Source organism: Anopheles aquasalis, chromosome 2, assembly GCF_943734665.1.
Source record: "Anopheles aquasalis chromosome 2, idAnoAquaMG_Q_19, whole genome shotgun sequence".
Lineage (NCBI taxonomy): Eukaryota > Metazoa > Arthropoda > Insecta > Diptera > Culicidae > Anopheles > Anopheles aquasalis.
Window position 1 is genome coordinate 87,318,252 of NC_064877.1, and position 9,895 is coordinate 87,328,146.

Genomic DNA, 9,895 nt, shown 5'->3' on the forward strand with positions numbered 1-9,895 from the left:
CTTCAACCCGAAGCGAAATGTGAAGCTCATATGCTGGTTTTACAAGAACCTAGAAAGCGTTCGTTTCGCTCGCATCAATTCACGCGCAATCGTGCAAAGAATGTGTTCGCGACAGAAAGTGTCGTTCTTCTACCTCCCCGTTTGTTCCACTCGCACCTTGTGGTCGACTTCGACGATTCCGACGAATGGAGACCATATTGGTTGCCGTTGGCCTGACTGGCTAGCGGGAAAACCTGGAGTAAAACGCAAGTTATTGTCTAAGGCACAAAGACTTGTTGCGGCCTGGCGGGAATAAAATTAGAGCAAGACATTACTTTCCACCCCATTGAAGCTGGTGGCTGAGGTGGTTACGTGGGGGGGGGGGGGGGGGTCTGGGGCGCTCTAACAACCACAAAACACCAACCAACGGTCCCAGACGATCCATTTTCCCATAAACTGCACGCCACATTTTCCCTCGCTCTGTCCGTCCCGGCGGTCCACGGTCCTCGGTCCGTCGACCGATGTTTGTTTAGCGCGCTGCTCCAATTCCCGAGACGTCGAGGAACTCGCGGGAGCGCAGGCATTAACAGGAAAACTGGGGAGGGGAAGGAGGCTAGAAAAGAAAAAAAAGCAACATGGAGCTTTTATTCAACTGGAACTGCGGAGCTGGAAGCGTGCTGGCTTGGTTGCTTGGTGGTGGATTGTGCCTTTTGATTGCTCCAATACACAGTTCATCTTTCGCTCCGGATGACAACGTCCAGCACCTTGGCACCCTTCTCCTCCGTTCTCCTTTCCAAGCAGCCAGCATTTGAATTGGTTCCGCCGTTGTTGTTGTTGTTGCTCACTGAGCAGCTGTCCCGAACAGCTACACCGGTAATACATTTTGCAAACTCACAAACCCCTTTGCCGGATTGGCCGGATGGAGGGGCAGTCGCCGCTGTGGGCACTACTTTGTGGGCAGAAGCAGAAGCATGGAACAGAACAGTCCGATTTCCGGCCACCGAGTAAACTTCAATCGGAACTTTGTGAATCCCCGGAACCGAGCTATCCGCCAGGTTGCAACTGCTTCCTGCAAGGATAATCCTTCGACGGCTTAGTGCAGTTGCATGTGCACCAGTTCTCAGTCGAAGTTAGAAACAAACAATGTTGCTAATAGTTTATTAATGTAATTAACTTAAGCAGACAAAGTCCGATTGGAGAGAGAGAGAGAGCCCTACTGCTGTCTGGTCGCCATTTCGCTTCCGATAAGTCTCCAAACCGGCACTGCGCTGCGATCTCTCGGCTCCAGGAAATGGAAACCGGTTCCCCCCGGGATGAACTACATCCACACAAACACAATCCGGTGCCGAATCCAGGCGACAGACCAGCGGAGGTCGGTCACGCGACCAGATGACTGGCAATCCTGTTCCAAGAATTGCCACACAGTCCACTCTCCCGCTGTGCGCACGGATACTTCCGCTGAATGGTGCCAGTACTACTGGTACTTTCACTCGCCTCCCTCCCCCGGTTCTGTTGTATGTCGCCACGATAATGAAATGGAATGTACATTTGGCGAGGCGTCTGAGGGGGTGGCAGTTCTTTTCGCCTGTTTGTGTTTATTTCGCGCCCGGTCTGGTCTGGCCTGGAACTGGATTTTGAAGATTCACTCTTGGTGGACGAGTTTTTACTTTTTCTGTGCCGGCGGGGCAACTAGTTTCTGGAGGTCGCAAGCGGTCCGGTTTTTGAAGGTTGCTGAAGGATAACGTGGAGTGCCTGGGAGATGTGAGCATGAATGGGCTCTTAACATAATCTAAGAGTCAGACTTCTAAGCTCAAAGTCTTTACGGGAACAAAGTGACTCAACGTTGAACACTGTGAATGGGGATACATTAAGAAATCGGAGTCTGGACATCTTACTAGAAAGGCGATACTTCAAAAACGGAAAATGTGTATGTCGGTTGCATGGTGGCATCGGGACTGAATGCAAGTCCTAGGGCATTGGCAGCAGCAGTGTCGCCAGTCGTGCGCCCGCCATCGTCATCATCATCATCATCAAAGTAGCCCAGACATAATGGCACGCCGCTATGGGGGGCACCATGCACAGAGCGTCGCCATCTACGCGACAAACCCATAAACCGGTTTCCACTGGTTGCTTCGTTCGTTCGCTCGCTCGCTCGCTCGCAGATGATCGATGATCTAAGGAGACCGGTTGATTTGTGGCACACAACCCAGAACCCAGAGGATGCAGACATCGAACCGGCCTTTTTGGGGGGGCCGAGGCGGGGGCAAAGGGAACAAAAGGAAACGACAAGCCAGAGGGTGCCATCCTCTCCGATGTCTTTTCCGAGTTATGCTCCACAGTTTTGCGGCTGTTTGGCGGATGGAGGGGAGGGCGGTTCTAGGATGACAACTATTAAAAGATAGACAGACGAAGCGATATTAATCACTCGCCTTCTCACCATCTCATCTACGACATCATCATCATCATCAGCAGCAGCATGAACAACAGCAAATGTGTTTCGTCTCGAGGTTGTGTGGTACGCTCCGGACTCTTACCGATGGACGAACGAACGGACGCATCTGCATCTCATTGAGGTCAGCTTTCCCATCCAGACCAGTGCGGTGCGACGTTCATTAAGCTACACTTCACCTCGATAAAAGGGCAGGATTTAATTTCCGTCCCGTCTCGTGGCCATCTCGTGGTCTCGTTATGTCAAGAATTTCAATCACAGTTTCACTCTAGCTGGTGGCGTGTAGTGTTTTCTTTTCTTTCATCTTCCTTTCTATGTTGTGCCATTCTGGCGTCCCGGACAGTTGCAAAGTCATGCGAGCCAAAATGTTTGTTGGTTGTGGCTGGGAAAGCAAGATGAGTAACGTTTTGAGTGTGCTCGTCATCATCAGCCCCCTTCCCGGGGCCACCGGTGATCGGAGGGTTAAAATGCAGTTTGCTGGCTGCTTTCTTGGAGAGCTTCCGCCAGGTGAAAGCGTCTGTAATTATTTGACGCGCCGCGCGGCTCATGTCGCGTGATGATAGAGGACCGTCTGATGTGTGAATTATGACCCACGCACACAAGCACACAAGTAGGTCTCCAGTTCGGTCACCTTAATTGATGATTTGAATTTGATGGACCACGGTCAATGATGATCTACTATCAATAATTGTGGCTTGCGGTTTTGTCGGGCCATTGCCGCTGCTTCAAGACAAATATTTACTCACCACCGCATTTGATGATCTAAATTGTGTGGCCGGAACTCGAAATTGAACTGACTCATTAAAGGGGGACGGACGATTGTGCTCACTGTCACCACCAGAAACCGATCTAATGCTTAAATCATGCTCTGTGGGTGGAATTTGGGCGTGCGGTTGAATGATTTGGAGCGCGTTTCGCGTGACAAACAAAGGCGGGAAAGAGGCACTTCTGCTACTAGAAAGTCATGAGCTACTTGATTGAATTGCTATCAAAACATTGACTCGCTGTTGAAGGGCACAATCGGATGCGCAATTATCGTGGCCACTGTCACAAAATGAAGTTCTTTGATCCTCAACTCAACTCAACTTGGTGTGGCTCCCGGTTCTCTAATTAGGAGGAAAAAGTAGGAAATAAACCACGGGAAACACACGTTTTCACACGGCCCTGTGGCTGTGGTCCGGCAGTTTTCCCGGAGAAACACGCCACTGACCAACTGCCACGATTGCGATGGCCCCAACCGGTGCGAGTGGGCTCGCGATGAGCTTGAGTCACACGCAACGGTTGGAAAATGTGTCACACAGTGTCACCGCGGATGGTCGGGAACGGAACGGAACGGGACGGGTTTGTCATGCTGCGTTGAATCTCATTGTTCTGGTAACCTGCTTTCCGCGTTCCCGTGCCGTGCCACGGCGTGGACACTTTGTATCGCAAAAGCTCTGGTCGTGGTCCGAGCCTTGGTCATGGCGGGTAAGATGATTACAGTCCAGCTCCAACAGGAATCCTGCTGTGATTTTGTGAAAAACTCATTTCCGCTCACCAGACCAGTGCGCGCTCCGTTTTGGCGAGGGAAATGGCCTGCTATGACCAAGTGCACTACGTTTCGATGCATTTTTAATAGTTTGCAATACAGTGTGTTGTACCCTCAAACTGCAACACTACTGTTTACATTTACTTCCATCCGGTGTTTGCATGCGGTAAAAGGGAAATCGTTCTCGTTTGTGTTGTTGATTGTGTTACATCAAATTTATTTCTTAAAATGAAATTGTATTTATGCCATTCGATCGCCATTTTTGATGCCTTGAAAGTACTAAACCTTGGCGTTAGCTTTTAAAGCGCCTCGTTGGCGTGATGAAGTGACGTTTTGATTGCCATCCCACATACTCCGCCCAGGTCCGGGTCGTTAGGAACAAAATCAATTAAAAAGAGAAAAGAGCTGACCGTGAAGGGGACAAATAGGGGTTCGAAAGGGCGGGGATGATAAAAGGGAAAAGCCGTAAATTGGTCGGAATCCAACAAATCAAGTCTAGTGAACCACCTTTCCGGTCTCTGGCCCAGGAGCCTGTTTCGGAGAAGGTCCACGTGATCACACCCCACAATGCCCACAAAACACATTATCGATGGAATTGGGTTCCCGTTTAGCGGAGTGCTTTCGATCTGGGTTCGGTGTTCGATTCGGGACGGGCCTTGATGTCAAAGGGCAATCAAAATGTAATTGACTGGTATTGAGTCACCTGACAGGTGGTCAAGCTAAACGACTGACCGTCGTGTGTAGAGGTTTTTAAGGTGAGTGCGCGTTTGTCTCGTTGGTGTAAACTAACCGGGAAAAAAGGGGAACCTTTTCGGAAGTTGGGATCGCCATCACACCGCACCGCACCGGAAGCGTTACTGTTTTGGACAATTTTTCATGTTTGGTCCTTGCCCTGGTGGTCCTTCGGTCCTTTGCTATAGGGGTAGGAAGCCTAAAAACGCAAATCCATTCTTCTACCACACTGCCAAAATTTAATTTTGTGGCTCATATGCGGTTTTTGTTCCCGCCCTCCCCCCCCCATGGCCCCTCGTGATGCCACCGAGCGGCCCTGAAAAGGGTTCTATCAAAAGAATGGCAACTTTCGCTCACCTGGGACATGCAACAAGCAGAAAAAAAGAGCGGAAAACAAAGCAAAAAAAAAATCGAGGTATCAAACAAGAACTGACAAGGCCGGTTGCGAAAAGAGTGTTTGCATGCGACAGCGGACACAAAAGAAGGAACCAGAAACCGGGCGAGCAAAACAGCAGAAAAGTGGTTTAGCTCACCGGCACTGGCACCGAAAGCGAAAAGTTGGTTGAAATTGTGTGCGCCGGGTATGTTAGTGTTGTGGCCTGGCCCCCCACCGAAACGTGGGCCAAAAGGGCAGGTTACGGGGACAACGGGGGAGCCCTCAAAAACATGACATCGCTTCCGCGCGCTGGCAAAATCGACAACGCAGATCGACAAGTTTCTCACTGTGGCTGTGGTCTGCGCAGTCCGGGTGGAAGGAGCGTTGAGGTGAACAATTAGAGTGCCATTGAGTGCCGGTGGCCGGTGGCCTTCGGTCAGCGTCGAGGCGTTTGGTTTTTCCTTGTGTCGGAGCGTAGGGGCCAGCCCGAGCCTGTCTTCACGGTGCTGCGGTATGGTTTGTCCGAGTTTTGTCGTGTTTGCTTTTCGGCAGCAAAAAACAAACGCTAAACGTGCAAGTGCACGAGGATATCGGATCGAGAACGTGTTCTCAGTTCGCTTCTCATCGAAGGCACGGGAAAAACTGACTGACACCTGGTTGGTGGGTGTAGTGTGCTCATTTAAGGTTCACATTCACACCTCTTGGCCAGCTGGCCAGACACAGAAAGAGAGAGAGAGAGAGGGAGGGATAGGTGAAAGCAACATCATCGCAGCACCTAATGATGTCTTTTAGGCACGCACCCTCCGAACCGAATCGACCGCTCGATCGAAAGTGAACTAAATTTTAATTATTTTATTTCTCCTTCACAATCTCTTCCACCGGCAGTAGGCGTTGGAGCATTCGCAGCAGGCGTAGTTGAGAGAAAACGAAACACAGATCCCGAGATCTAGCCGAGCCCACACCCCCCATCTGTAGCGCGATGGATTGGTGCTGCTGAAAGGGAAGTTGCCATCGGGGCCACCGAATATAGTGAGAAGTGTATGTGCCCGCGTGTACGTGTGAATGTTAAAACCAAAAAGCGAAAAAGTGTGTCATCGTTAACGTTTTGATCTGCGTGGTCGCGATGAATGATGGAGAAGATGCATCGAGTAGCCATCGTCTTAGGTAGCGAGGGAAGTGCCGAATTTCACTCGACCACCACCGCAGCGAGTTGCTGCTGATTGTTGGGCGCATCGGAGGTGCACAATGTGTGACGGTGGGTTCCTTTTGGTAGCGAACGACTTCAAATTCTCAGCGAAAGTGAACAGCGTGTGATAGGGCGGCGCATTTAGGACCTGAATTTAGTTAGTGAGGAGTGCGAGTGAGTTGTGGAGAAACCTAACGCAAGATGGATCCCATTTATGGAACGAACAAAAACAAATACCTGCAAAGCATCGCAGGTAGCGACTACTATCGGACGCCCAGCACACTGCGACCAATGGTAAGTACAGGGTCTTCGTTTTCGCCTGTTGCTTCCACAACAATCACTTGTCAGATTGGCCATTGGAAGGGAAACATCAAACGGCACCAAAAAGGACACCTTCGTACGGTTCGACTCAGGTCCTAAATTTGCTTTGGTCCCCAAGGAGGCACCTGGCATCGAAGGTGGGCGAAGCAAGCAATTCAAGGAACGTTTCAATTTCGTTTATTAATTTGGCTTCCATCTCCTCGGAATCGTTGCGATCTTCTTTACTGAAGAAAAATGCAAATTATGTATCTCCACAGCGCCGATGGTGGTGGGCGGATATTATGACTGTGGCCAACTGTCTTGCCCTCTCTATCACCTCTCTCGGTAGGCCGGTGCGAATGCTTTGATTGAACCCGGCGCCAAACAAGGGGTGGGTGTTGACGATTCTTTGAAGTGAATGTTGAGCGTTATTCTCATTTCTTGTGAAGAGCAGTGTCTTCGCACCAGATACAATTGTCAAATTAAAATCAATTTACCAAACCACGCCACGCGCTGCAACGGGTCCATTGGCGTCGTGTGGCTTTTATGCTGTACAATGGAGTCCTTATCACCAGGGAACAAATAGTCCGGGCCAGAGTTTGTTAGACTTCTTCGCTATCCAAGGGTGATACCACGCCACGCTGCTGTCTGTGGCTTCATCAATTTAATATGCGACATATGATCCGGATCGACGAGCAGAAGAAGAACAGACGCGAAGTGTACTAAGGGGAGCGAGAGAAAGAGGAGATTTTTTGGAAATTTTACTGCGTGAAATGGAATCAAAGCATCGTTAAGCGTTCATTTACGCTCTGCTCGTGCTCGTGCGGGGGCTGGCGATGCTCTTCTTCCTACTCTTCGTCATTCCTTATCGCATGCGTGTGCCAAATAGCAACATCAATCCCCTGGTGCCGGTGCGTTCATCATCGGTGCGTCGCGCCATTCCACCGATGGACCATCTTGAGACTAATCTTCTCAGACACTCGCTCGGTTTCCTCTCATTTTTGGCGGGGGTCTGAAAAATGAAATCAGTTCCACTTTCATCCCCGCCACTGTGTGGGCTTCAAAGGAAGCACCGAATGGTGATGGTGGGCTGGGCGGTGTTCATCGTTTCGAGGTCGATTTTCCGCAGACTGCACGCCCGAAAGCCGATGTTTGAGTGGTTGGCCAGGGCAGACGATGGCCACGGTGCCAGCATCGCTGATGGATCTTCTGCCGGAACGCGTTTTTCGTTTGCATTGATCTTCTTCTAATCTTCGGCGCTTCGTACCCTTCTTCGCAAACGTCCATTCATCTCGTTTCGGATGCTGCGGCTGCTGCTGCTGGAGTCCATTTTCGGAAATAGTGTAAAGAAGGTGAAAAGAAACGTGACCATAAGGCGGGTGTTTGTTTTGATGGGGTGGAGGATGTGGGATTAGACGTCAATCTGGCAGAAAGAGTGGCAGAAAGGCCTCCTTAGTTCACTTGTGGTGGGCGCGACGGTTCGATCTGTTTTTATGGCTTTGTGGAGCTGTATGACCTCAGTTGGCGTTGGGTGTGTTGATGCAGAGCGATGGCTTAGGTTTTATGTTTCTAGAAGTACCCAAGAGCGGCGGAAGATTATAAGAATGATCATTAAACTGAGTAGTAACAGAAATACTCTATTTAATAACTCATACGATTCTTCGTCAACTTTAAGTTTTCGCTTCGTTTTAGCACTTGCCCATGTGTTGCGTCGTATTTTCTCCCATTTTCTCGCAGCTTTTCACGTTATGATTTGTTGCATAAATGAATTTTTTGCTTTTATGTGGCCAGTTGGTTATTGCGTTTCCCTGGTTTCACATTTGTCATACATTGAGGTGACGATAATGATCATCAGTTGATCTTGTAAAATCCCACCACTGTTCCTCGGGGTTTCTTTCTTTTTTCCCTCCTATTCAACCCACCGCGTTGGTCAAACCTTTCCGACTTTACACCTTCACACCCAGGGAGCGCGAATCGATTAACCGCGCATGATTTTACGCGAAAGTCAAGTCACTCCAAAAACCCACAAAAGCATCTCCTCTGGCATTGCATTATGGTTTCAAAGAGGGGAGAGAGAGAGAGAGAGAGGTGTAATGGCATATGGTCGAGCATTTATAAAATCCGATTAACCACCGCGATGTGGGGGAAAGTGTGCAAAACGTTTGGCCAGATTCCATCTAACTCAATCGAAATTCGGTGGAAGCAAGAAGAAGCAGAAGAATCATGGTGTTCACTTTAGCTATGCGGCTGCTGATGGTGATGCGGAAGATCATCTGTAGGCGGCATCGCACTGACCATGTTGCGGATGAAAATGATAGGCAAAAAAGGCTGATTGGAATCAGCGCGGTGAAAGCACGGCGCGATCTCTGCCGAGGAGTTCCTCACGTGCCGTGGCGGCACCGGACGGACGAATGTACTCCCGATGACAACCCCGCAAAATTTTCCCCAGCTCTGAGGCCAGCTAAAAATGCGCCAGATGAAACAAAAAAAAAATTGAGAACTGGAGCCTGTATGGTCGTCCAGCGAAAGGAAAGTGCTTTTGAAGACCTCAGAGCCGCCAAAAAGGCTTCGGCCACGTTGTGCCAGATTGAGATGAAGAGGAGCTGTACAAGAAGCCACGGAACTGGCGAACGGTTGAGGCCAGTGAGTGGGCAAATTTACATAATTAAGCAGATTAGATAATTGACCTGACCTAATGCGAATACAGGTTAGCTGAGTCGGTCACTCGAAGCTTCCCCTGGGGAGGGGGATTGAAGTACGCCTTCCACAGGGAAAGCCGCTCACCAGCAGCCGGGCTTCCGAGTGCGGGAAAGTGGGAAATTCGTATTCAAGATGCGTTAGTAGCTGGCTTGGCCACTTGTAGCCGACCAGCCGGTAATGCTCTCTAGTGCGTTCCGAAATAATGGGAGTAACGCATTTGACCAGACCGGAGCACTCTTCAGCACCAGCTCTAAATAGCGTAGGTGAACGTGGAACTGATTGGTGAGGAAGGGGGTGTAATGGACTGACTGAATGTTTGGAGAAGAAAAGGAAGATACCGGCGTCTAATACTTTCTCCAATCATTTCGATCTGTCTACGCCTGATTGCGCCTGATTTGCTTTCGAAGGCGGCGTCTTTGTAGAAGTGTTTTGTGTTCCCACGAAGGACAAATATTGAACTACGAAGGTGTGGCCATCGTATGGGGTGTGGAGTGAGACAATCTAGAGGATGCAGATGTGCTATCGCCAGCTGTTGAACCGGAGTAAAATTTCTCCTGGAAAAACAATCTTCTCCACAATGGCGAGACGGCGGCCAACGCCATAATGTCCAATATGCAGTGCAGCAGACTGGTGAGAAGAAAGAGG

The 9,895-nt window shown here is 49.8% G+C and overlaps 1 protein-coding gene across 1 annotated transcript in view; it reads left to right on the forward strand.

Moving 5' to 3' along the window:
- The first annotated feature begins 6,451 nt into the window (after positions 1 to 6,451).
- Positions 6,452 to 9,895, forward strand: part of LOC126577783 (uncharacterized) — a 31,059-nt gene continuing 27,615 nt past the window's right edge. Inside the window, exon 1 of the mRNA XM_050239720.1 lies at positions 6,452 to 6,544. Within this exon, the coding sequence (XP_050095677.1) occupies positions 6,452 to 6,544 (93 nt within the window). The remainder of the gene's footprint in view (positions 6,545 to 9,895) is intronic.